Below are 27,020 nucleotides of genomic sequence, written 5' to 3'. Positions count from 1 at the left end.
CCCAATGAGCCTCTTCCGGCTCGCTCTCTCTCATTCTCATTCTCGCTCTCAAATAAATAAATAAATCTTTAAAAAATTAAAATTTTAAGAAACACTTTCAGGCATGCAGCTCTTGATCTAAAGGTGTTGAGTTTGAGCCCCATGTTGGGCATACAGTTTACTTAAAAAAATTTTTTTTCAACAACACAAAAATCCTTACGCAAAAGATTATTCACTGAAGCACTATTTGTAATTGCAAAATATTGGTAACAACCTAAGTGCTTGTACATAGGAGAGTGGTTTTGTGAACCATAGTACATCTACAATGTGGAATACTACACTGTCATAATTTTTAAAAAAAGGTTGAACATCTCTATGAGCGGGTAAGAAATGATGTCTGGGGTGTATATTATTAAGTGAACAAAGAATAGTGCGGTAAGAAGGAAAAATAAGAACACATAGATGTATGCTCTTACTTTTGAAAAGAGAAACCCAGGAAGGATAAGCCAGGAAATGAGATTCGTTACCTTCCAGGGAAAGGGGTGGGTGGAGGGTACAGAGGTCTAGGAACAGGGTAGAAGAGGTTGGAGGAGGGGTTACACTTGTCTGAGTATACATTGTGCACAGTTTACTCTCAGAACTGTAATCATGTTTCACATATTTAAAAATGAACAGAGAAAAGATGGAAGAAAAAAATCCCTTAAATTTAAACAGAAAGCAGAAACAACGAACTTCTTGTTACTTCAAATGAATAACATAAATGTAGTGAAATAGGGAAGGGGTAACTTTTGCACACTGTGTTTTGACTTGATCCCCTCAAACTAATGACAACTATAAACAAATATTGAACTCTAGTTAGCAGGCTTGCTTTTGTAGTGGTATGGATTAGCAATTCTGGAATTACTCTCTGTTTGTTGTAGGTCTGAGCAAGTCTGAAGTATGTCGAGTGTAACAGGAGCCAGGTTTCTCACTGATGGGAAAGGTAGTTACAAATATGGAAAGGAGGGAGGCTGGAATGAACCCTGTGGTGTGGGACTAGACTTGGAAGTCATAGTGTAGACTCACGGTGTGTGAGAGCAGAACATTTGATGGTAAGAGACTGTGACATTCCCGCCCACAAGAACAGCTTCTGAGAACCCTGATTGGTAGGGCTGTGCCTGGCCCAGGATTTATAGAAGTCCCACACCCTGTAGGGTTGTAACACTGCCCATCTACATTATGAGATTGGCCTCACTATTACATTACAAAGACGATTTTCTGCCAATAGCACATTTTTTATTTGGAGACTTGGAATAATAATGGAAGAAATAGTCTAAGTCTTGTGCATTCCTTAGGCCTCTATCTGTTGCAAGAGAAGAAACTGAGCTCAAACAAATTGAAACCGTAAGCGAATTTATTAGCACCTGCCATGGAAAGATTAGGACCAGGTCTAGCTTCAGGTCTGGCTGGATCTAGGAGCTCAAATGATGTCATTGGTACTCTCTCTTTCTCTTTGTCACTCAGGCTTTCTCTGCTGAGTGGGCATGATGGAACTGCACAGCACAAGGCTCATCTTTGACCAGTTCAGCAAGCCCAGCAGAAGGAACTCCTGCCCCCTAGATTCTGGCAAGAAGACCCAGGGAGGACTGGGATTGGTCCAGCTCCTGGGGTGAGAGAGATGGGGCCACCTTGACTGGAAGCTCCCCAGAAGCACAGGGAGTGCAGGAGCGTTCCTGAAAGGAAACCTGGGAGAAGCCAACAAAAATTAATGACTCTCTGTTGCTTTTCCTGCCACAGCCCCCTTGTAAAGTTCTGACTTCTATTTATGCCCACCAGGTGGGACTAGGTAAATTTCCCAAAAAGAACAAAAAACAAAACTGCCTTAGCCATTTTGCACTGAGACAAGCTTCTCTGAGGGTGCCTGAGCCCTGGTGGGCAGGTTGGGTAGACCTGGGTGTGTCTTGTGCTGGCCTCCTCCACCTACCTATGCCTAGCATAGGAACTTGCCCTAAGCATAAGCTCCAAGAGTGTTTGCTTAACATTTCCAGTACCTTCCAAAACCCCCTGCTCACCACCCACCTCCACCCTCCCCACCCTGGGCCACCGCATCATCTCTTTGTCCCATAGCACCCTCCAGACTGTAACAGTTCTCAGGTTTGGTGGTAAAACTCCAAGACAGAAGCCGGAATATAACTGCTTCAGAATTCTTCCTGGGTCAGTCTACAAACTCCACCTCAGAGGAAGGGCTAATCTGTTGTAAGTATTTTATGCTTAATTTACCAATAGATGAAAAAGAAACAGTCACCACTAAAAAATCTTAGCTGAAATTTTAGCCATTGTTACCTTTGGTAGAAAAGCGTCTAGACACTAAAGTCCCATCATTCTGTGAGCTGACACACCTAGGTTCTTTTTCTTTTTTTCTTAAAAATTTATTTTAGAGAGAGAGTACGTGCTCACCCATGCACATCGGGGTGGGGTGCGGAGGAAGAGGGAGAGAATCTCAAGCAGACCCCCTGCTAAGCATGAAGCCCAGTGCAGGACTTGATCTCACGACCCTGAAATCATGATGTAACCCAAAAGATGCTCAACCACCTGAGCCCCCCAGGCGTCCCCACAACTTGGTCTTTTTTTTTTAATTTACTTGACAGAGAGCACAAGTAGGCAGAACAGCAGGCAGAGAGAGAAAGAGGAGGGAAGCAGGCTCCCTGCAGAGCAGAGAGCCTGATGCGAGGCTGGATCCCAGGACCCTGGAACCATGACCTGAGGTGAAGGCAGAGGCTTAACCCACTGAGCCACCCAGGCACCCAACTTGGTCATTTTTAAAAAACATCTCAGCCCAGAGGATACACGTGGCCTCACAGGGGTCTGAGGGAGAATAATCCAGGTATCAGAAGTTTGTTCATGAAATCTGTGGCCCCTGCCACCCACACCTGAATACTCATCAAAAGTCAGTGCTTTATTTTTTTTATTTTTCATTTTTTTATTAGGTTATGTTAGTCACCATACAGTACATCATTAGTTTTTGATATAGTGTTCCATGATTCATTGTTTGTGTATAACACCCAGTGTTCCATGCAACCCGTGCCCTCCTTAATACCCACCACCAGGCTTTAAAATAGGGTCTCTCAAACCTGAGTTTGCACAAAGATGACCTAAAGTACATATTTTAAAATGCAGATTCCTGACCCGCATCCCTGGAGACTCTGAGGAACAGGGGCTGATGAGGAACTGAGGGAAGAGCTATCTGAGCATAAGGAATAACAAATGCAAAGGCCCTGGGGCAGGAAAGAGTGTTCCTGGAAATATCCACAAAGGGAGCAAAAGGTAAACGGGCAGGAGAAGAAGCAGCAAGGACCGGAAAAGGCAAGGAGATTGGGTTTTTATCTCAGTATGACTAGGAGCCACTAAAGTTTTTAAGTGGTTGGAAATACAGATCTGATTGTCGCTTTAGGAACATCACTCTGGCTGTTCTGTACAGAGTGGATGACTGAAAGGCAAGAAGGTAGGCAGGAGGGACCAGACAGGAGCCTTCCGGAGGGCTGCAGGCCAGAAGGGATGACGGCATGGCAGGGAGATGAACATGGAGCTGGACAGCAAGCGAGATGTGAGGATTTGGAGTGCCAGCCTCAGTCCCAATGCATTTTATCGTTTCTGTTTGCATTTCCTTCTGTTCCAGTTATTTTTATCCCTTCCTCACCTTTTGTTGCTGTTTCAAGATCAAAATGTTCTTTTTATTATGAAAAGGACACGTTCTCAATATTTAAAATGCAAACAATATAGGAAAGTAAAAAGAAGAAATCAATCATCATCAATCTCACCACTGTGAGATGTTACTGTCCTTCCAGACATTCTGTATTTGAGGACGCATGTGGTCTGCCCTGGTAGTAGTATCCTACACATACTGCTTTATAACGTGCCTTTTTTACTGTATAAAACATGATTCCAGGTGCACACGTGATATGCATTCGATGAGGAGAAGTTGAATCTCAGCCAAATTTCTTTGCTGTTTGTGCAAATTTCCTCAAAGAGAGACTTTCAAAAGGTATGAATTTCGAGTCTACAAAGTTAGAAAACATAAGTAATTTTCCTAAAAAGTGGGAAAGGGCCTAGGGGATTTAAAAATTTAAAAACAAGAAATATACTCCAAACAGAGGAGCTACAAAACAAGTGTAGTAATTTCCTCCCAGAAGGGAATGTGACACCTAGACAAAATTATGTTGTTTATTTTGCATGGTCTTAACTCAAACTACACAAAAAACAGAGAGCGGTAGCAGGAAGTGCCTTTTTGTGTCCGGTGGGGATGGGGGCCCCCATGCCAAGCCTCTGGATATCTCAGGATTAAGCCCAGACTCCTCAGAGCACTTGCCCCAAACACTAATTGTATTTGTGTCTCTGTGTTTGATTAGTGGCTTAGTCAGCTTTCTGGCTCATTATCATTCTAATCTTTTTTATTATTATTATTAGAGTAGTAAGGGTAAGACTTCAGTTTTATTTTTTATTTCCCCCCAGTGGAAAATAATTTACACACTTGAAGGTATTTTATATTCTCTTTACCTTTCATAATAAATTTAACCACCTTGATGTGGGAATGTTGATTTTCTCAGTCATCAGATGGTTTGAAGAGAAAGCAAATGTCTGAGGATACCTGGACTCTGTCCTTAGCCATTAACTGCTTTCCTTAGGTTGAATATCCATCCTACACCTCAGCAAAGAAAATAATCAGGGGCACCTGGGTGGCTCAGTCAGTTAAGCGGCTGCCTTCAGCTCAGGTCAGGATCCCAGGGTCCTGAGATCAAGCCCCACATTGGGGTCCCTGCTCTGCAGAGGGTCTGCTTCTCTCTCTCTCTCTGTCTGCTGCTCTGCATGCGTATACTCTCTCTCTCTGTCAAATAAATATATAAAATCTTAAAAAAATATAATAAAAAATAAATAAATAAACCTTAAAAAAAAAAGAAAAGAATCAAAGTAGAGTGTATGCTGGGGTTTATGGTCAGTGATCTACTGTGTTAGAGCAGAACTGGTCCAATATGAGCTGTAGAGGGCAGGGAGTGGATGTACAATGCTCGCTGTAAATCCAGGTGCTGTTGAAAGACCCGCGGATCCCCTTACCCAAGAATCCAACACTGCCACTGGATGCAATCAGCAAGAGGTTCTTTATTGTTACGCAGGCGCCTGCGGGTGGTCAGCGCGCGCCTGCGGGTGGTCAGCGCGCGCCTGCGGGTGGTCAGCGCGCGCCTGCGGGTGGTCAGCGCGCGCCTGCGGGTGGTCAGCAGCTCCTGCTAGCTGAGCACACCCGGCTGGGGTGGTGCCGGGTTTTTATAGACAGGTACAAACAAGTTTTGGGTGGGGCGCAACTGATTGGTTGACAGTTAGAACTTTTGAAAAAGGCCTTAGTGGAGTTTGCTGATTGGCTTTGGGGACCCACGCGCGCAAAGAGAGAGGCGGGAAGGGGGAACAAGCTGATTGGTTCTGAGGGCCCACGCGCGGGAGGAGAGAGGCAGGGAGGGGGAACAAGAAGGGGGAAGGTAGGAGTGCTATCATGGCGTCTTCTATTATTTCTATAAGCCAAGCAGTTACAGAAGGGCAAAAGAGCAATAACCTAATTTACGCCTAAAAGCCAGCGGTTCACAGAAAAGCAAACAAGCGGTTAGTTATCCCATCTATCTTCTAGGGGAGGGGTCTTTCACTGTTACTGTGTTACTTGTATTACTTTTAGTAACAGACAGCAAGCCTTCACAGCAGACAACGTTTAGGAAAGGAGTCTTCCTTTTAATAGGAGAGGGAGAAGTGTCATTTCTGGAATCTTCTCCAGGAAGGGCAGATACTAAGTGTTTGAGGGTGTTACCTAGCATCTCCAATAGGTTGCAGTCTCTTTCTGAGGATTGTGAGATTTAATTAATGCAGTCATTGTTTTGTATGTCCATTTTAGCTTTAAAGAATATTATAGGGGTGGGCGCCTGGAGGGCTCAGAGTGTTAGGCCTCTGCCTTCAGCTCAGGTCATGGTCTCAGGCTCCTGGGATCCAGCCCCACATCAGGCTGTCTGCTCGGCAGGGAGCCTGTTTCTCCCTCTTTCGCTGCCTGCCTCTCTGACAATTAGTCTGTGTCAAAAAAATAAATAAAATCTTAAAACAAAACAAAGCAAAAAAAAAAAAAAAAAAAATATATATATATATATATATATATATATATATATATATATATATATATTATAGGGGTGCCTGGGTGGCTCAGTAGGTTAAACCTCTGCTTTCAGCTTAGGTCATGGTCTCAGGGTCCTGTGATCAAGCCCCGCATCATGCTCTCTGCTCAGCGGGGAGCCTGCTTCTCTCTCTCTCTCTCTCTCTGCCGGCCTCTCTGCCTACTTGTGATCTCTCTCTGTGTCAAATGAATAAATAAAATCTTAAAAAAAAGAATATTATACAAATAACACACGAATACTTAAAAATCAAACATATTGCAGATAAAAATTCTTTTTGAAATCCACCCCCACCCCAAATCTCCAGTATCCACTGTTCCAGCCAGACCCTGCTAAATGAAATCATTTTTTCAGTTTGACATACATGCTTCCAAACCTTTCTCTTACAGATAGCTGTATCTATAGACCTATCTATATATCACATATATATCTCACATAGATATATATCCCACATGTATATCTATAAAATATGTGGCATTGTTTTATTTCTTGATTTTTCATAAGTTGCATTATTCCATATCTATCATTCTATAACTAGCTTTCTATCCACCCACTCATAAACATGACTGAGAGCTTTAATTCTAAGCTCTCCATAACTCTGAATTATTAAAACAAACAGCCCTGGGGTGCCTGGGTGGCTCAGCAGGTTGGGCCTCTGCTTTTGGCTCAGGTCGTGATCTCAGGGTCCTGGGATCGAGCCCCGCATCAGGCTCTCTGCTCAGCTGGGAGCCTGCTTCCCCTTCTCTCTCTGCCTGCTGCTCTGCCTACTTGTGATCTCTCTCTCTCTGTCAAATAAATAAATAAGTAAAATATTTTTTAAAAAATAAAAGAATAAAACTGTTGAACTGTATGGGATGCCAGATTGGCTATTCTGTGTATGTTTCTAGCTATTTCTCTATTAACAGACATTAGATTGTTTCTGATTATTTTTTTTTCTTTTCACCGTTAAAAACAACATGACAGAAAACAAGTGTGTCCATATTTACCTATGTGCAAATATGATTTTTTTCCTGAGGTTCAATATTCATTGAAATGCCCGTGAAGAAGAAATAAGAAATTATTCATGTTTTGTTTTAATAGACATGACCAGTTTTCCCTACAGCATGACCTTCAGTGATCAACGACAGCAAATATTTCTTTTTATCAAGCTTTTGAATGGGCTCACCCCCGGCTCCATAGAGAGCAGAGGCAGGAGGGCTATGAGCCTGAGTCCTTGCCTTCTAAGAAGGCTTAAGGCTAATCTTTGGGGGGGCGCCTGGGTGGCTCAGTTGGTTAAGCATCTGCCTTCTGCTCAGGGCAGAAGATCCCAGGGTCCTGGGATCCAGCCCCACCTCAGGCTCCCCACTCCGTGGAGAATCTGTTCTCCCTCTCCCATTCCCCATGCTCTCGCTCTCTCTCTGTCAAATAAATATGATCTTGAAAAAAAACAAAAACAAAAAACAAAAACAAAAAAAACCCCAAAACTCTTTTATGGGCCCCCACATATCAACTGACAAAAGAAAGGCTAAACCAGGGGGGTGGGAGGTTGGGGTACCAGGTGGTGGGTATTATAGAGGGCACAGATTGCATGGAGCACTGGGTGTGGTGAAAAAATAATGAATACTGTTTTTCTGAAAATAAATAAATTAATTTTTTAAAAAAAGAATATAAAATAAAATAAAATAAAAAGAAAGGCTAAACCAGAAGCTAAAAAAGAGTAGTTGTTTATAGAAGGGGGATGGACAGAAATGGGACATGAAGAAGGAGGGAATGGAAACAGGTACTAGAAATGAGGCGACCGCAACACTCCCCTGAGTATATGCAAGCCCTTCCACACAGCTGTGACTCGTAGAACCAGGGTAATGGTTTACATACTCCCAGAATAAATAAATCATTCAAATCAACCAGGATGAGAAAAGAACCCCATATGGAACACCAACAATAAGGAACCTAAATGTATTACAAATAAAGAATATGGCCATGGAAGTCGGAATCTGCCAAGGAGTGTGTTAACAACTCACCTGTCGAATCAACTGGCCCTGAAAGTGATGAGGCTGGAGCGTGGGGCCCCTACCCGGCCGTTGCTGGCAGTCGGTGACACCCACGAGAGGGATGGGAGCAGGCAGGGGTGGGGGCACAGTGGTTTCCCTTGGGGGGGCCGCCGTGGTTCCCCCCAAGCCCTACCCCGAGGATGCTATGCTGCAAGGAGCAGGAGGGCTGCTACAGTGAGCTTTGAAGCTGAGGGTGCAGACCAGGGCGGAGCTGCCACAGGTGCAGATCTTGGTGTTAGTTGCAAAGATTCAAAGGAGAACTTAGAAGGTGAAGTGGAGAAGGGTTCCTTGTGAACAGCTGTTGAACATGAGTCAGTTGGTCCTGAGAGATGGGTGAGCGCTGTTCCAAAGGGACAGGCGATGGCCTCTGTTGCCCTCAGCTGATGGAAAGGGAGTTGGGTTCAGATCCCTGAATCTGGAGTGGCGGAGATGGGGGGGGGGGAAGCATATAACCATCCTGGAGGGAATAGGACAGGAAACATCTAACATCTAACCTAAATAACTAAAAAATGATATTTTGGACACTATAAGACAGCTATGCTCTTTTCTTCCCCAGCTGCTTGAAGCTCGGCTGCCATCACAAACGACACAGCTAGTATCCAGACCAGGAAGTTCATGACCAACCGACCACTTCAGCAGAAACAGATGGTCATTGATGTCCTCTACCCCGGAAAAGCAACAGTACCTAAGACAGAAATTCGCGAAACTAGCCAAAATGTACAAGACCACACCAGATGTCATATTTGGATTTGGATTCGGAACCCATTTTGGTGGTGGCAAGACAACTGACTTTGGCATAACTTAGGATTCCTTGGACTATGCAAAGAAAAATGAACCCAAACATAGACTTGCGAGGCAAGGCCAGTAGGAGAAGAAAAAGATGTCAAGAAAACAGTGAAAGGAACAAAAGAACAGAATGAAGAAAGTCAGGGGGACTACAAAAGCCACTGCTGGTGCTAGCAAAAAGCGAGCTGGAGATTGGACAACAGAAGGAGTAAGGATGCTGCTGTGGCTTTATCTGTGGTGACCGTGCAGAGTTTTCACGAGAGGATTAATAAACCAAGAACGTTAATGTGTCTGGTTGTTTGAAAAAAAAAAAAAGCTAACTATGGAAGGACTGTACACAGAGATTGTAATTTCGTCAGTAAATTTGTTCCTTTCTGTGGGTCTCACAGGGGAATGAGTTAGCAATTCTGAAACCGTTTTATGTGCAGACTGGTCTGGGTCCAATTAGGAGACAGAAACCACAGTCATTTGAACAGAGAAAGTTTAATAAAAAGAATTATTAAATATAACAAGGGATTGGAGATATGAGTGACTGGCTAGTGAGAAGTAGCAAGAGCTCTGAAGAGTATGGGAAGAGCATATAGAAAGGAGCAGCCACTGCCTGAGACTGAGAGAGACAAGCCAGGAAAAGACTCCCTCCTCCACGGCAGAGATCTAGACGGAGTTGCAAAGGGCACGGCCATGGCTCACTGACTAGCAGAGAAGTCATTGCAGGGCCATACTATCAGAACTTGCCAGAAATACACTCCCTGTGCTTCCAGGAAAACTGTTCACAGGGAGGTGTCTCCCGGGAGGCACTCTTATTAGGTAACTGCCCAAAAAAGGAGCCAAGGAAAACCGCCAGACACTGGTGCTTCTGGATGCTGGGTACTGCAGGAGCCAGCAGCTAGAATCTGGTATTGGGGAAGCTGTCTACAGCAGGAGCTGAACCCTAGAAAAGCTGCCTGCAGCACCGATGCTGGAGCCTACCTGAAGGGGACCAGGGCGGCTTCTCCGCCTTTCTCCAGCCGTGTCTCTCCATTGCCCTCTACTGACAAAATTCAACATGGTGCTCACTGACAAAGGAAAATATTTAAATAAACCAGCTTCACTTTTGCATCCCAGATAATGAAGGATGAATTTGTATTTGAGGGACAAACAACGGATAACTGGCAGAGTCCACCCCTTTGTCTACTAACCTTCCACAATTATACACATTTGAGCTCTCATATAACAAAACCTCTCTGTAATTCCACCTAACAAGATACAACTTTTTAATCTTAGAAATGAAGACATTTGCATCCTGTCTGCCAAATGAGGAACCGGTCCTAACCAACAGTGATTGTATCCTTCACTATGTTAATTAGCCCTTAAATTCAGTCATCATCCCACTAAATAGTCTGTGACCTAAAAATCTATACTGTAAAGTTAGCTTCTACAATTTGTATGCAAAATAAAAATGGGAAGAAGGAGAAAGAAGAAGAAAATGGTTAGCATATACAAATAAACCCATCTGTATGACAAGCAAATAAGAATGTTTCTGTAATTGGTCATAAGGCTGTTACTGATATCTATGAGATAGATGACCTTCTTCTTCACTACACATTCACTATGTCCTTCCCCTCACCCAAAACCCTAGCTGGTTGGAATAACCTAAACCTTAATTCCCAGTGACTCTAGGTACTTAATTGTACCTGCTTTGCTTGGTGGCTTTAATTTTCCATTAACCTGTACTATTAGGCATGGCAGTCATAAAAGGTGCCCTGGAGAACCCCTGAGTATATACGGATAAAAAAATAAATTTAGGGACAGCTGGGTGGCTCAGTGGGTTAAAACCTCTGCCTTCAGCTGGGGTCATGATCTCAGGGTCCTGGGATGGAGCCCCACATTGTGCTCCCCACTCAGTGGGGAGCCTGCTTCCCCCTCTCTCTCTGCTTGCCTCTCTGCCTATTTATGATCTCTGTCTGTCAAATAAATAAATAAATAAATAAATCTTTTAAAAAAATAAATAAATTTAGGGACAGCTGGGTGGCTCAGTGGGTTAAAACCTCTGCCTTCGGCTCGGGTCATGATCTCAGGGTCCTGGGATCGAGTCCCGCATCGGGCTCTCTGCTCAGCAGGGAGCCTGCTTCCTTCTCTCTCTCTCTGCCTGCCTCTCAGTGTACTTGTGATTTCTCTCTGTCAAATAAATAAATAAAATCTTTAAAAAAATAAAAATAAATAAATAAATTTAGGTGGATGCATGTATCTGTGCTAGTATACACGGATATATTTCCTAGCTCTGTTTGATGAGAATGCCTAGACACAATGAAGCCCCCGTAGCAATGGGCACTGACTGCTACTATCCAAATCTTGGTTTCAAAAGATGATTCTCTGCTAAAAAAAAACAGAAATTCTTTTTTTTTAAAGATTTTATTTATTTATTTGACAGAGAGAGATCACAAGTAGGCAGAGAGGCAGGAGAGAGAGAGAGGAAGCAGGCTCCCTGCTGAGCAGAGAGCCCGATGTGGGGCTCGATCCCATGACCCTGAGATAATGACCCTGAGATCATGACCTGAACTGAAGGCAGAGGCTTTAACCCACTGAGCCACCCAGGTGCCCCAGAACCAGAAATTCTTGAAGAAATTATTGAGTCTAGCTAGCACTAGAACAGGGAAAATATAAAATGAGCTCATAAAATAAATATTAGCCCATGTTTGTGAATTAAATAACTGAATAAATAAATTAATGGGGGAGAAGAGACAGGGGAATTTCAATTAACAAATTGTACAAGGAATGAGGGAAATCGAAAAATCAGTACTTAGAACATCATAGTAATGATTGGTGCATGCAAGATCCACTCATGGATGCTAAAATTAGCTAGCAAACATTAGAGGGTAACAAGATATTTGTGTCATGTAAAAGTAACATCACCGGGTACCTGGGTGGCTCGGCTGAGCATCTGCCTTCAGCTCAGGTCATGATCCCAGGATCCTGGAATCAAGCCCCACATCGGGCTCTCTGCTCAGCGGGGACCCTGCTTCCTCCTCCCCTCTGCTCCCTACTCATGTTTGCTATCTCTCTCTTTCTCTCTAATGCTATCTCAGTCTCTCTCAAATAAATAAATAAAATGTTTTAAAAAATAAAAATAAAAGTATCATCACCAAGAAATTACAAAGAAAAGATAGTTAACTTACAGTGGAGACACCTGGCAGACATCATCTTAACCAAGTGATCGAAAGTAAAGTAAGAGGGACACCTGATTGGCTCAGTCAGTAGAGTGTGTGACTCTTGATCTCGGGGTCATGAGTTCAGGCCCACATTGGGTGTAGAGCTTACTTAAAAAAAAGGAGGAACACCTGGGTGGCTCATTCGGTTAAGTAGCTGCCTTTGGCTTAGGTCATGATCCCAGGGTCCTGGGATCAAGTCCTGAGCTGGGCTCCCTGCTCAATGGGGAGCTTGTTTCTCCCTCTTCCTGCTGCTCCTCCTGCTATATGCTCTCTCTCTCTGACAATAAATAAAATCTTTATAAAAAAAAAGAAGTAAAATAAGATCATGGTGACACCACGTGCCCCCGGTATGATACACAACATCATTTGTCTGGCATTCTTACTAAAATTTCCTAATGTGAATCCATTCTTGAAAAAAACAATAGATAAATCCAAATTAAGGGACATTTTTGAATACTCTTCAGGTGTGTCAAGGTTATGAAAAACTGAAGAACTTTCAGAGACTAAGGAGACGTGACAATTAAATGCACTGCAGAATTCTGAATAGATCCCTGGACCAGAAATAGGACGTTAGTGGACCGTTGGTAACCTGTGACAAGGATGACACTTCAACTCTGTGGTCTTCCTCTCAAAAACCCATAACCCCATCTACTCATGGGAAAACCATCAGACAGATTACATTTGAGGTTCAGCCTACAAAATCCCCGTCAGTGCTCAAAACTGCCAACGTCATCAGAAACAAGGAAAGTTGGGGAAACTGTCCTGTCGAGAAGCTTCTCGGGAGGATTACAACTAAATAAGATGTGGTATCCTGGATAGGATCCTGAGATAGAAAAGTGGCATGAGAGAAAAAAAAGAAAAAAGCCTGAATAAAGTATGGGCATTTATTAATAATAACGTATCACTACGGAGTCATTCATTGTGGTAAATATACCATACTAATAAATTTTTTAAAAGATTTAATTTATTTATTTGACAGAGATCACAAGCAGACAGCAAGGCAGTTGGGGCGGGGGATGGTGGTGGTACAGGGTTGGGGAGAAGCAGGGTCCCCGCGGAGCAGAGAGCCCGATGCAGGGCTCGATCCCAGGACCCTGAGATCATGACCTGAGCTAATGGCAGAGGCTTAACCCACTGAGCCACCCAGGTGCCCCTATACCATACTAATGTTGGGTCCCCCCCAAATTGGGTACCCCAATAATAGGTCCATAATTAAAGGAGTGTCATTAAAGGAGCGAGACTGATACAAAGCGAAGGTTAAGCAAAGCTTTATTTCGCGCCAGGCATCAGGAATCAAACAGACCGTCAAACATACCAGTTGGGGCCGCCCCTACAGAGAGGACGACCCCTCCCTGCTTTCCAGACTAACTTTTATAGAGCAAAGGCCATGTGGTTGGGCCTGGCCACACACAGGTGGCCAATGAGATTGTAACACACACAGGAAACTCCACAGTGATGCTAGGCGACCAACTGATTTACAATTTACCCTAGTAGACATTTGAACCAGCCTATCACACCTTGGTTAGGATTGGTGTGCTAGTATCCCCCCCCCCTCCCCGGCAAAGGGCAGGGGCCCATACTCCTTGGTAGCTAGGAGACAGTATGCGCCCCCACTGATTGAATACCTCCACCTGGTCTGACCCACCCTTGTATTTGGACTTTGTTACATGGGACTGGTTTCCCAGACTTGCTTTTAAGTAAGTTCCCCTTGGGGGGGCGGGGGCAAGGTCAATTTAAGCGTTAAAGCAAAAGGACAGTTCAACCGGGGTGGGGTTGCTCTGGCTGAATAGGCCCTTAGACTAATATAAAATGTTGACAGAAGCAGAAACTGGCATGGGAACTCAGGACTATCTTTTCAGTTTTTCTGTGAATTTAAGACAATTCTAAAATTAAAAAATTTTTATTTAAAAAACGGGACATTATTTGTAGGGAGCATGGTGAAATTCCAATGACGTCTATAGAGTACTCAGTAGTATTATATTAATGCTGTTTCTGGTTTCTATAATTGGGCTATGGTTATACAAAAGGTTACATAAAAGGTTAGGGGAAGCTGGATGGAACATATACAGGTACTCTTTGAACTCTTTTTGCAACTTTTCTGTAAATTTAAAAGTGTTTCAAAAACAGTTTTTTTTTTTAATGAGCTTGAAATGTTACCTCTTTTTTTAAAAAAGGACTCCAATCTATGGCCTTGCACACCACTCTCGACATTGGCCTCACAACCGTATACACATACTTTTAAAGGTACAAACTATGTCGCGAGTAGCCAATGTACATGTGGCTCAATTTTATGGAAAGCAGTTTGGAAGTCATGAACAAAGCTGGAAGCACAACCGAGGCAGTAAATGAGACCGCCTGGAGAGTCCCAGGGAAGCATTGTGAGACATTACATAATGGCAGCCAGCAGCAATGGAAGAATTTATTTTAGGTTTCCAGTTTAAATATATGTATTTATGTGCACAGGGGAAGGCCAGTGGAAGTCATCGTCTGACCTCTCCAGAGAAGCGAGGGTGCACCGCTGTCCCAGGACACCGGCTGCCCCTGGACACCGGCTGCCCCTGCCCTCCACACCCCTAGCCTAGGCTAACCTGCAGGGGATTCCACCTCCAGGACTATGAAGCTGCTGCCTGAGAGCAGGAAGAGGCTTGGTCCTGTGGGTGCTTGTAGGCTCCCTGGGGTTCTCCATATGCTTTTGTTGCGGCTGTGAGGCTGACTTCCCTTGCTCATGCACTTGGCTCAGTGCCTTGTTCTGTTTCTGTTTTTGCAATCTGTCACTCCCTTGCTCCATCTCTATCGAAATTTAGGTCTAGCATTTCCTGCTTGAGGGTCTCTGCTTGGGAGACTAGAGTCAGGGCATACTGGGCTTTTTTTTTTTTTTTAACAACTGAGAGGCCCCTGTTGGCCACCCCCCCAACCCTCACCCCAGTCAGGGCGTGCTCTACATTGCTGCCTGCTGCTTCTAGGTGTGCAAGTTATTCAACTGTGAGGCTCTTGCCCCACTGGCATGAATTCCAGAGGAGTAGAGAAGATGAGCGTTGCAACTGTAAAATGAGCTTTGTGCGTTTTTTCCTTCCTTTCTGTCCCGTTTTCCCCAAGTGCACCCGCAGCCCTTGTTCCCCGCCATTTGTCCTGAACGAGTTCCAGCTAAAATGTAAACTGGGGCAGCTAAGGCCTGAGCAAATACTTTGAAACTCTTTTCCCCCTTGGCTTCTGTGATGGTTAGTTTTATGTGTCAACTTAACTGGGTTAAGGGATGCCCAGATAGCTAGTAAAACATTGTTTCTAGATGTGTCTGTGAAGGTATTTCCAAAAAAATTTAGCATTTTAATTGGTGAATTGACTAATGCAGGTGGCCCTCCCCAGTGCAGGGAGGCATTATCCAACTGGTTGAGTGGAACAAAGGGCAGGGGAAAGAGGAATCCTCTCGCTCTCTCTCTCTGCTTGAGATGAGACATCCATCCTCTCTTGCCCTCAGACACTGCGATTCCTGGTCCCAGACTTCTAGATCGCTTTGGGACTTACATCATCAGCCCCCATTTTTCAGGCCTTTGGACTTGGACTTAATTACACAACCAACTTTCCCGATTCTCCAGTGGGCAGACAGTGGACTGTGGGACTTCTCTGCCTCCATGACTACAATAAATCCTATAATAAATCTCTTCTCATATATACCTCTCTATATCTTATTGGTTCTGTTTCTTGGGAGAACCCAAACCAAGACCACTCCCTCTTGGTTCTCTTCCTGTCCCTCTGAAACCTCTTTTCATGGTTCATTATCTCTAGCTTCTTCTTATGCCCCAGCCTTTAAAACAGAGTTGGAAGAGGAAGATTGGAGTTCACGAGGCAACATCGTTTCCAGATGGCTGTGTCATTCAGGCAAGTTGGGAAATCTTTGTGAACCTCAGATCCTTGACCTTGTAAGTGGAGCTCTCGGTGGCTGCCTGGAAGGCTCGGAAGGCTCTCCTAAGCGTGAAGTACTGCTCTGGAGAATGAGTTCCCTGAGGGCAGGGACCTCGTGACCTTGAGCGTGTTCTATTCCAAAGCCTTGCACAATGCCTGGAAAACAGTAGGTACTCAATAAATGCTTGCTGAATTAACAATTGAATCTAAAAATGCTCAGTCTGTTAAGCGGTTAAGCGTCTGCTTTTGGCTCAGGTCATGGTCCTGGGATTGAGCCCCACAGCGGTTGCCGGCTCTCTGCTCAGTGGGAAGCCTGCTTCTCCCTTTCCCTCTGGCTGCAGCTCCCCCTGCTTGTGTTCTCTCTCTCTCTCTCTGTCAAATAAATAAATAAAATATTTTTTAAAATGCTAGTCATTATGATTTTGAATTTGTATATGTCACAATATGTCATTTAGGTTTTAGATGGCACTGGAAAAATTTTTTTAAAAATCTGATAGTAGAAGGTAAATGGAGAGCTAAAATTTATAGATGCAATAACTTGAGAAATAAAGTGGTTGAGTTGCATAGTTGCTCCATGTTGTTTACTGACCTTGTCTCACTGAGGAGCTTAGTGGGGTCTCTTTCCTCTTGACATATGTGACCTGTCTTGGTTATTTGTTTCTGGATATTGATTACCCAGTTTGATCCTAACCTGCTGACATAGCACACCCATTTCCTTAATAATAATTTTAGGGGCACCTGGGTGGCTCAGTCAGTTAAGAGTCTGCCTTCAGCTCAGGCTATGATCTCTGGGTCCTGGGATCAAGCCCCACATTGGGTTCCCTGCTCAGTGGGAAGCCTGCTTCTCCCTCTCCCTCTGCTCCTCCCTTCTTCCCCACCGACCTACTCCCCGACCCCACTGCTCCTGCTCTCTCTTTCCTCTCTCAAATAAATAAAATCTTTTTTAAAAGATAGAGAATAATTTTAAAGAAGTCTGGAAAAGCTGCTGCCATTTTAAAAGTTCACAAATTCATAAAAGACATTTGGAAAAAGCCAGAAAACTTGAATAAAACTATTCCTTAGAACTATTCCTTAGAGAAATAAGAGAAGGAATTACCTCTTTTAAGCAAGAACAAAATGTTCTGCCACAGGGACAAACACTAAATAAGAAAGAGCTGCTCTTGGATATTAAGAAATATAATAATCAAAATAAAAACTCATTAGATTTTGGAGATCTAGTTGAAGAAATGTTCTAAAGCATGGAACAACAAGAAAATTGAAGGATAACTTAGCCTACCTATCAATCAACTCAGGATTGTCATAAAGAATAAGCGGAGGGGGGGCCTGCATGGCTCAGGGGGTTAAACCTCCACCTTCGGCTCAGGTCATGATCCTAGGGTCCTGGGATCGAGCCCCGCATCAGGCTCTCTGCTCAGCAGGGAGCCTGCTTCCCCCACCCCACGCCTGCCTCTGTACCTACTTGTGACCTCTCTCCCTCTGTCAAATAAATAAATAAAATCTTAAAAAAGAAAAAAAAAAAAAAGAAAAAGCAACGTAAAGGGCTATTTAGCCAGAGCAGCTCCATCCTGACCCTGCCCCCTCACTTCAGGGAACTTACTTAAAAACAAGTCCTGGAAACCAGTCCCAGGTAACAAAGCCCAAATACAAGGGTGGGTCAGGCCAGGTGGAGGTATTCAATCAGTGGGGGCGCATACTGTCTCCTAGCTACCAAGGAGTATGGGCCCCGCCCTTTGGGTGCCCTTTGGGCGCCAATTCTGACCAAGGTGATAGGCTAGTTCAAATATCTACTATAGGGTAAACAGTAATTCAATTGGTCACTTACGTGTGACCTAGCAGGACTGTGCAGTTTTTTCTGTGTTATAATCTCATTGGTCACCTGTGCTTGGCCAGGCCCAACCACATGGCTTTTGCCCTTAAAAGCTACTCTGTAAAGAAGAGAGAGGTCGCCCTCTCTGTAAGGGGTGGCCCCGACTGGTCTGTTTAAGGTCGGTTTGATTCTTTTTTTTTTTAAAGATTTTATTTATTTATTTGACAGAGAGAAATCACAAGTAGGCAGAGAGGCAGGCAGAGAGAGAGAGAGGAGGAGGAAGCAGGCTCCCTGCTGAGCAGAGAGCCCGATTCGGGACTCGATCCCAGGACCCCGAGATCATGACCTGAGCCGAAGGCAGCGGCTTAACCACTGAGCCACCCAGGCGCCCCTGGTTTGATTCTTTTTATTTTTTAATTTGACAGACAGATCAGAAGTAGGCAGAGAGGCAGGCAGAGAAAGAGGAGGAAGCAGCCTCCCTGCTGAGCAGAGAGCCTGATGTGGGGCTCCATCCCAGGACCCTGGAATCATGATCTGGGCTGGAGGCAGAGGCTTTAACCCACTGAGCCACCCAGGCACCCCATGGTCAGTTTGATTCTTGATGGTTGGCGTGAAATAAAGCTTTGCTTGACCTTCGCTTTGTATCAGTATCGCTCCTTTGACCATGGACCCATTATTGGGGGACCCAACAGAAGAGAGGCACCTGAGGATCTCAGTCCATTAATTGTCTGCCTCCTGATCAGGTCAGGATCCCATGGTCCTGGGGTTGAGCCCCACATTGGGCTTTCTGCTTAGAAGGAAGCCAGCTTCTCCCTATCCTTAGCCTGCTGCTCCCCCTGCTTGTGCTCTCTATTTCTCTCTCTCTCTCTCTGTGTCAAATAAATAAATAAAATCTTAAAAAAAAAAAAAAAAAAAAGAGTAAGCGGAGGAAAGGAGTGGGGGAAGATATGAAGAAATGTGGCGGGAGGACCTGTGTCTCCAAAGTGAAAGGCCGAGATGAAGGAAGAGACTCTTCCCTGTGAACTTTCAGGACAACAAGAATGAAGAGAGCAGCTTAAAAGCTGAAAGAGAGAATGGAAAGAGAGACTGAAAAAAGACCAGAAACAAAAATGCCATCAGCCTTCTAAACCACAACCTCAGAGCTGAAAAGTAGAAGAGGAATGCCTTCACCATTCCAATGAAAAATTACTTTCAACATAAAATTCAACTACCGAGTCAAATTATCAGTCAACTGTGATGTTTAATGAAGATATTTTTTAGACATGCAAGGTCTCACAAAATTTACCTGCAGATGTTTTCTCAAGAAGCTAAAGAAGGATATGCCCCACTAAAATGAGTGAGAAGCCTGGGACACCTGGGTGGCTCAGGAGGTTAAGAATCCAACTTGATTTCGGCTGAGGTAATGACCTCAGGATCATGAGATTGAGCCCAGGTCTGACTCTGTTCTCCCTCTATGAGGGAGTCTGCTTGAGATTCTCTCTCAACCTCTCCGTCTGCCCCACCCCCCATCTAACTTAAAAATACAAAAACAAAAACAAGATGAGTGGGAAACCCCCAAAGATCCAGAAAATAGGATACTAACGCCAGAGAAAGGGAAAGGGAAGGACAGCTGGGCAGCAGATCTGAAGAACATCCAACCCTGACTGGACAGGAGCCTGAGGACTCCAGGGGAAATTCTCCTGAAAAAAATCCTGAAAGAAAGGCTAATGTCTCTGACCATGTGGAGAGTTGTACAGGAAAATTTAACAAGGGTTATATTAAAAAGGCAAATGCTAACTACACACACCTATGCACAAACCAAAAAAAGTTGTAACAAGAAAGGAAATATCATAAAACACTACTTGCCTTTAAGGTGAATAACGTTTCATAATTACTATCACAATAATATAAACACTGAATATTGGTTTAACCAAATGGTAAATTATTAGTCAGGATTTCAAAAAATGAAACAACTCTCAAATGGGGTAATTGGAGGAGAATTTCATAAAAGAGGCTTTGTGGGCATGGTGAAAAGAAACCACAAAGGAAGGTGCGGTACCAGTTTGAGGGACTATTACCCACCCCTTCTCCCCTCCTCCCAATATACAGACCTGAGGACACAAGGGGGTGAGAGCTGTTCTCAGAAACTGGAGAGAGTCTCTGACAGCACAGCCAGACATGCAGCACCCCCAACAACCTAATGTGATAACTAAGGGCACAAATACCTTTTCTCTCTTACTCCCCGCTAACTGCCCGCCTATGCCCCACATTGATCAAACCCATCCTGAAGACAAGGGGGCAGAAAGCCCATTGATGGGGTCTATACAGGTTAGAAGAGTTCTGGAAGGCAGAAGAAGGCATCAGAACAAAGTCTTAGTGGGTGGATATAGGAAGGGAATGAAAAAGAACACAATTCTCATGTGGTATAAAGAACAGGAAGTCGGGAGCTGGTGTCTAAATCGGTCAGTCAAGAAAGGCAAGATCAACATATGATTTAGAAATATGGCAGCCAACAGCAGAAAATAGCAGGAAGAGTTGAAACAGGGTACTCTGGGACCCTGTACTCTGGGACGAGGGACAGGTCAGAGGACTACTGTTTTCTTTTTACATCTATTAGACTTAAAAAAAACTTCCAAAACTTTGTATATATATAACCTTGATTAAATTCAAAAAATAATATCCAGGGGCGCCTGGGTGGCTCAGTGGTTAAGCCGCTGCCTTTCGCTCAGGTCATGATCTCGGGGTCCTGGGATGGAGTCCCGCATCAGGCTCTCTGCTCAGCAGGGAGCCTGCTTCCTCCTCTCTCTCTGCCTGCCTCTCTGCCTGCTTGTGATCTCTCTCTGTCAAATAAATAAATAAAATCTTTTAAAAAAAATAATATCCAGTCTAGTCATGAGAAAATCATCAGACAAATCCCAACAGAGGGGTAACTTATAAAATATCTCATGGATGCTCTTCAAAATTGTCAGGATCATCAGATACAAGGGAAATCTGAGAAACTATCAGTCAAAAGGACCCTGAGACATGAGAGCTAAATGTTATGTAGTATCCTGGGTGGGATGCTGGAACAGAAAAAAGATATGAGGTAAAAACTAAGGAAATCTGAGTAAATTTTGGACTTTTGTAATGATAATGTATCAATATTGGCTTATTAATTGTAACAAAGTGTACTATACTAGTAATGTAATATGTTAGTAATAAAGGAAAGTAGGGACAGAGTATATGGGAGCAGGAACTCTATTATCTTCTCAGTTTTTCTGTAAATCTAAAATCATTCTATTTTTTTTTTTTTTTTTTTTTAAAGATTTTATTTATTTATTTGACAGACAGAGATTACAAGTAGACAGAGAGGCAGGCAGAGAGAGAGGAAGGGAAGCAGGCTCCCTGCTGAGCAGAGAGCCCGATGCGGGACTGGATCCCAGGACCCTGAGATCATGACCTGAGCCGAAGGCAGCGGCTTAACCACTGAGCCACCCAGGCGCCCCTGTTTTTCCAGTCTTTTTTTTCTCTCAAGATTTTACTTATCCATTTGAGAGAGAGAGTGAGAGAAAGCATGAAAGGGGAGAAGGTCAGAGGGAGAAGTAGACTTCCCATGGAGCTGAGAGCCAGATGCAGAACTTGATCCCAGGACTCCTGGACCATGACCTGAGCCAAAGGCAGTCAACCAACCAACTGAGCCACCCAGGCACCCTTTTCCAGGTTTTTAAAATGATTTTTTGCATTCAAGATATCAAATTCCAGAATTTCAACAGTGATCTTAGGTATTTATTCATTTGACAAGTATGTAGCAAATCCCAGCTCCACACAGGGTAATACCCCGTGCCCTGCACTTGGGATACAGGGACCTTTTCCAAATACAGTCCTGCCCTTGCCCTTAAACCTCTCAGAAGTTGCTGGGTACTCTTAGATTCGATTCACATCAGGGTACAAAGTCCTACCCACCTCTCCCTGCAGCTTGGGCTCACCTTATACCATGCTTCCACACGTCACTGCTCTCCAATCACAATGACCTTTTTTGGTTCTTTGGTTCCCAGTCCCCTCAGGACTTTTGCCCGTTTTGTTTCCTCTGACTAGAACACTCCTTCTGTCTTTGCTCCCCTCCTTTTAGCCCAAATACCTCAGCTCAGATATCACTTCCTTAGAGACTTGTAATTATCCCCAGTCATGTAGCTGAGTAATGTCAGTATCCTCAAAGGAATGTTTGCTTGTTGGTTCTATGACAGCATCTTCTTGGGGACAGTTTCTGACTGTTCATACTGGTCCCTGGCTTCTGGCATAATGCCTGATATCGTGCAAGGACTCCATGGTACTTATTGAATGAATGAGTGAATGAATGGTAAACAGGATACAGTCCCTAGCCGTCTAGGGTTCCGGTCTAGTGCAGATCCAAATCAGGATGTTAGCTCTGGAAGGAGGTAGAGGTGCCCATCTCCCCTAGCTACTGACTGGGTTCCAGCTGCCCCTGGGCCTGGCTACATCAGCTCCTGGTCTACTGCTTACAGTAGTAACGTTCAGGGACCCTCATCACCATTTGCTTCCTTCAGACACACAAAAACCCACTGAAGACTGCATTCCCATCATTCCTGTGTGGTTGCTGGAAAAAAAAAACCCTGACATTCAGAGAGGCTAAGACAATTGCTCACAGCCACGCGGTCACTGAAAGCCCACATTTCACCTAGGTTTCTTTTCTTTCTTTCTTTCTTTCTTTCTTTCTTTCTTTCTTTCTTTTGTTTTAAGATTTTATTTATTTATTTGACAGACAGAGATCACAAGTAGGCAGAGAGAGAGGGGAAGCAGGCTCCCCACTGAGCAGAGAGCCCAACGTGGGGCTCGATTCCCGGACCCTGGGATCATGACCTGAGCCGAAGGCAGAGGCTTTAACCCACTGAGCCACCCAGGCGCCCCATCACCTAGGTTTCTTATCGCCTCCTGAACAGCACTTACCCTCAAACTTAGCACCAGCTCGGGTAACAGCAAGCACTTGGTCCCCGACGGTGTGCTCTCCGGGCGGCGCCCTCTGAGATAGTTCGAGCGTCTCTGACCTGGACCACGCGCACCCCCTAGTGGTTACCGTGGAGCCTGGACGCCCCGGTCCTCCTTTCCTCCTGGGGGCAAAAACCGGAAGTGACGGTGCACTCAAGAATTCGGTTTTGAAAAAAAAAAAAAAAAAAAAAAGAATTCGGTTTTGTTTTGTGGCTGCAGAACCCCCACCCCCCCACCCTCCCCGGCACTGCGGGGCGGGTTAGTGGATTCCAGGGCGTGGGGTTCGGTCATCCTCTCCAGGTCCAACGCCCAACCTCGTTCCCAGCCTCTGGGCAGTCTGGAAGGAATCAAGACCAGTTTGGAAAGGCTGCAGGGCGCCCCAAGCAGAGAGAGAGAAAGAGAGAGAGTCGCCCCAAGCAGATTGTGTGTTGCGGGCTTGTGAGGTGGGGGGTTGGGGGGAGGTAGGGTGTAGGGCAGTGTCAGATGAGTCTAGGGCTGAATCTCGGCTTCCCGAAGGTGAAATAGACATCTACTTCGTGGGAGCCAAGACTGTCCGTGGCCAGACTGGCATCCAGGCGGCCTTAGAAGGCTCTGACGGAGGCTGGGGCTCTCAGGACAATGGTGCTCCCCTAGAGCCTTGGGAAACTTGCACCCCTCAGCCTACTGGGAGCCTGGCAGGGAGGCATCCTTGGCCTTTAATGTCTTGATTAGTATATAAAACATACTTGAGTGTAATACCAAAATAAATTAGAATTTTGGCCCACTGCTTCTAACCACTGCTTATTAAAATGGTCTTTAGTTCTTCTCTGCTAAAAATGATTTCAGGATACAAATTATTTCCATCATCACTTTATCCTTTCTCATATTTCCGGGGATAACTTGACTCCCAACAAAATACAGTCATTGTATTAAGTTTTCTTATCTGGTTAGTTTCTAGGTAAATTGGGGAAATATATTTGCATTTCATCAACAGCTTATTTAAAGGTGATTTAATCTGTTTAATCCCCAGTTTCATTCTAAACAGGAGTCGAGGAAGCAACAGTTTCTTGCCCAGTGATGTGTGCCAGGAAGAGAACCAGGGATGGGGGCAGAGAGGTGATTCAGTCAGGAATGGTGATGGGCAGCTGAAATTGTGACGGGGCATAGGCAATCCTGGCTGTGGTAAGTGAGCCCAGGTATTGTATTTGAGGACAGCCTCATCCTCCCGTTACCTACGCAGCTGAACTAGGCTGTGGTCTGGAGGAAGGTGTGGTCCATGGAGGTCAGGTTAGTGGCCTGGCCCTTTTATTTTATCTCAGCTCTCAGTACAGAGGTTCACCTCTGCAGCCTCACAAACATTCTGGAGGGTCCAGAGCAAAAAGAGGGCATGAGAGGCAAAGAATCAATGGAGAAGACCAGAATGGGGAGAATGTTGCCAAATGTCAGTTTATTACCTGAACAAATTTTTTTTTTAAAGATTTTATTTATTTGACAGACAGAAATCACAAGTAGACAGAGAGGCAGGCAGAGAGAGAGGAGGAAGCAGGCTCCCCGCTGAGCAGAGAGCCCAATGCGGGACTCGATCCCAGGACGCTGGGATCATGACCTGAGCCGAAGGCAGCGGCTTAACCCACTGAGCCACCCAGGCGCCCTACCTGAACAAATTTGACCCTTTGATGTATGTGGTTCTCCTCCCACCACAATTCCCCCCTTCCACCCCCCATGCTTAAGGCCTTCTTAGAAGATACATAAGAGGATGTCTCAGTCCCTGGTCCTGAGGGATGTCAGTCTAACAAGTTTTACAATGGACACATAAGTCTTTCTTGTGTCCTCTGTAGTTGCTATAGTTGGAGCAACTCTGAACTCTGCTGCATGTTTTCAGAGGCTCCCACTTGCCCAGTGAGGCAGTGAGCTGTGTGTGGGTGTGGAGACTGGAAAGGGAACAGGGGTGTCCCTCTGTCTTCCCTGGTCACTCAGTCATATGGTGATGTGAGTAAAACCCAAGTAGAAATGCTGTCTTCTCCAGCACCCTCCTTAAGGCTCTCCTTTGGCCATAAACTCCAAGTACTGCTCCTTTTCCTAGAGTCCAATTGTAGAACAAAGAAGAAATGCAAATGGCCACTAAATACATGGGAACATGGTCCACCTCATTATTAACCAGAAAAGCCATTTAAGATGGTTTCAGATGGGGGGCCTGGTTGGCTCACTTGGTGGAGTGTGTGACTCTTGATCTCAGGGTTGTGAGTCTGTCAAGTGGGGTGGTTAAGTGTATTGTTTTTGTCAGATTTGGATTTGAATCTCAGTAGGTACCAGCTGGGTGACCTTATGCAAGTGTGTTAATGTTAGAATGTAGCCTTTATTGAACACTTGCTATGTGCTAAACAGTAGAATCCTCCCCAGACTAGCATACTTTTGTTTTTCCAGTTTAGGAGGCAGGGACAGTAACATGGAGCAAGTGATTTTTCGGAGGTCTCAGCTAGGATTTTTCTTAAAAAAAAAAAAAAAAAAAAAAGATTGTACTTATTTACTTGAGAGAATGAAAGAGAGCATGAGAGGGAGAAGCAGACTGCTGAGCCCAATGCCGAACTCAATCCCGATCCTGGGACTCCACACGATCATGACCTGAGCAGAAGGCAGTCGGTTAACCAATAGAGCCACCCAGGCGCCCCTCAGCTAGGATTTTTATAACCACCACATTACCCTAACTTTCTTGCGCCGGAAACTGGGACTAGAATAATATTAATACTTCCCGGGCGCCTGGGTGGCTCAGTGGGTTAGAATAATACTAACACTTCCCACTGTGGTTGGGAAGATTCAAGAGGCCTGGCAAATAGTAGGTATTTATTAAATTACTTTTAAAACCATTATTATTATATTCTTTGTGTTTTCCTGAGTTTTTTGCTGAGAGCAGGCATCACTTGGACAGATCCTTTGGATTAAAAAAAAGGCCCGTCAGGTAGCGAAAAAAACCTGCAGATCCCAGCCCCTCAGTGGAGATTCGGGGTGTGGCCATAGGTGGGGAGGACTACAGGGCGGGGCGGGGCCAAGACAGAGGGCTGGGCTAGAAGGGCGGGGCCACAGTGCTAAAGTCGGGGTGGGGGCGGGGCCCCAAGGGAAGGGGCCGGGCGCAGGCCGGCGGCGCATGCTCGGTAGTGCGGCCAGCTCCGCCGCCGCCGCCGCCGCCGGCGCCACCGCCCACTTGGGGCTGGCCAGAGGCAGGCAGCCGGGGTGCAGAGTTGGGTAGGGCAGGGCGAGCGCACGGCCATGGCCCCGTGGCTGCAGCTCTGCTCCGTCTTCTTCACGGTCAACGCCTGCCTCAACGGCTCGAAGCTGGCCGTAGCGGCAGGCGGCTCCAGCAGAGCGCGGGGCGCCGACACCTGCGGCTGGAGGGTAAGGAGAAACTTCTCGTCGTCCCCAAAAGCGTGGCGGGCGCAGTGCGCACAGGTGCTTGCGGGCAGCCGAGCGGGTGCCGACCTGCCTGCCCTACGCGGAGTCAGCGGCAGGGCTGGGATCACCGCTGCTCCCGGCCTTCCCTCCCTCCCGGGGTGCGCGTCCGCCAGCCCCAGCCGGGATGAAAGGGGCCGCCCGACCCCCGGCTTTGTGTTGCTAATGAGGCGCGGCCACTGGCCGGGGTCCGGCTCCCAGAGGGCGGGCGAGAGGGGCGTCCCGCGGCGGGCGGGAGAAGGGCGCCCCACCCTTTGTTTCCGGACCCGTGCCTCCTCCTCCCCGGGGTTGGGATGCTCCGAGCTGTCTGGACTGGGGGCGCTTGGGAGCAGCAGTGGTCCTGTAGTCCACTCCTCGGGTCCACAACTCTGCAGAGGCCCGGGACTGACAGAGAGGGGAGCCGGAGCGCTGGGGAGGGATGCGCCCCCTCTCGTGGACGCATTGTTCCTTCTAGGCTGGGCCGTCTTACCCCACTTTCACCCCACCCCCGATTCCTGACTTGCTAGGAAATCTTGCCCTTCGTCTAGCGAAGGGTCTCATGGATGACCTACACCCTTTCTCCCTGGCGCCAGTTTGACTTGCAGATATTTTTCTAGGCCAAAGGAAGGCATGAGTTTGTCACCTCGGTCAGATGCTCCGGAGGAGAGTGGAGAGGTGTGCATTCTTAGTCTCGTGTTTGGAGTCTTCTCCCAGTAACCGAGCAGTTTGATGCTGTCCGGGTGGGGGGCGATGTGCGCGGGGATGCTGCGATCCCCGGTGGCCGCCAGGG

The 27,020-nt window shown here is 45.6% G+C and overlaps 1 protein-coding gene and 1 pseudogene across 2 annotated transcripts in view; both read left to right on the top strand.

Annotated features, from left to right (window-relative positions):
• The first annotated feature begins 1,502 nt into the window (after positions 1-1,502).
• On the top strand, positions 1,503-9,212 carry LOC131825508 (small ribosomal subunit protein eS24-like; annotated as a pseudogene).
• A 16,770-nt stretch (positions 9,213-25,982) lies between these two features.
• The window catches only part of IL17RD (interleukin 17 receptor D), a 74,235-nt gene continuing 73,197 nt past the window's right edge, over positions 25,983-27,020 (top strand). For both annotated transcript variants that reach the window (XM_059161248.1, XM_059161247.1), the window contains exon 1: positions 25,983-26,197. In XM_059161248.1, coding sequence (XP_059017231.1) covers positions 26,072-26,197 — 126 coding nt within the window. In that variant the 5' untranslated portion in view covers positions 25,983-26,071. The remainder of the gene's footprint in view (positions 26,198-27,020) is intronic.

Source organism: Mustela lutreola, chromosome 2 (assembly GCF_030435805.1).
Source record: "Mustela lutreola isolate mMusLut2 chromosome 2, mMusLut2.pri, whole genome shotgun sequence".
In the NCBI taxonomy this organism is placed as follows: Eukaryota; Metazoa; Chordata; class Mammalia; order Carnivora; family Mustelidae; genus Mustela; species Mustela lutreola.
The sequence above is the reverse complement of the archived record's forward strand: the minus strand, read 5'-3'. Positions and strand labels throughout refer to the sequence as shown.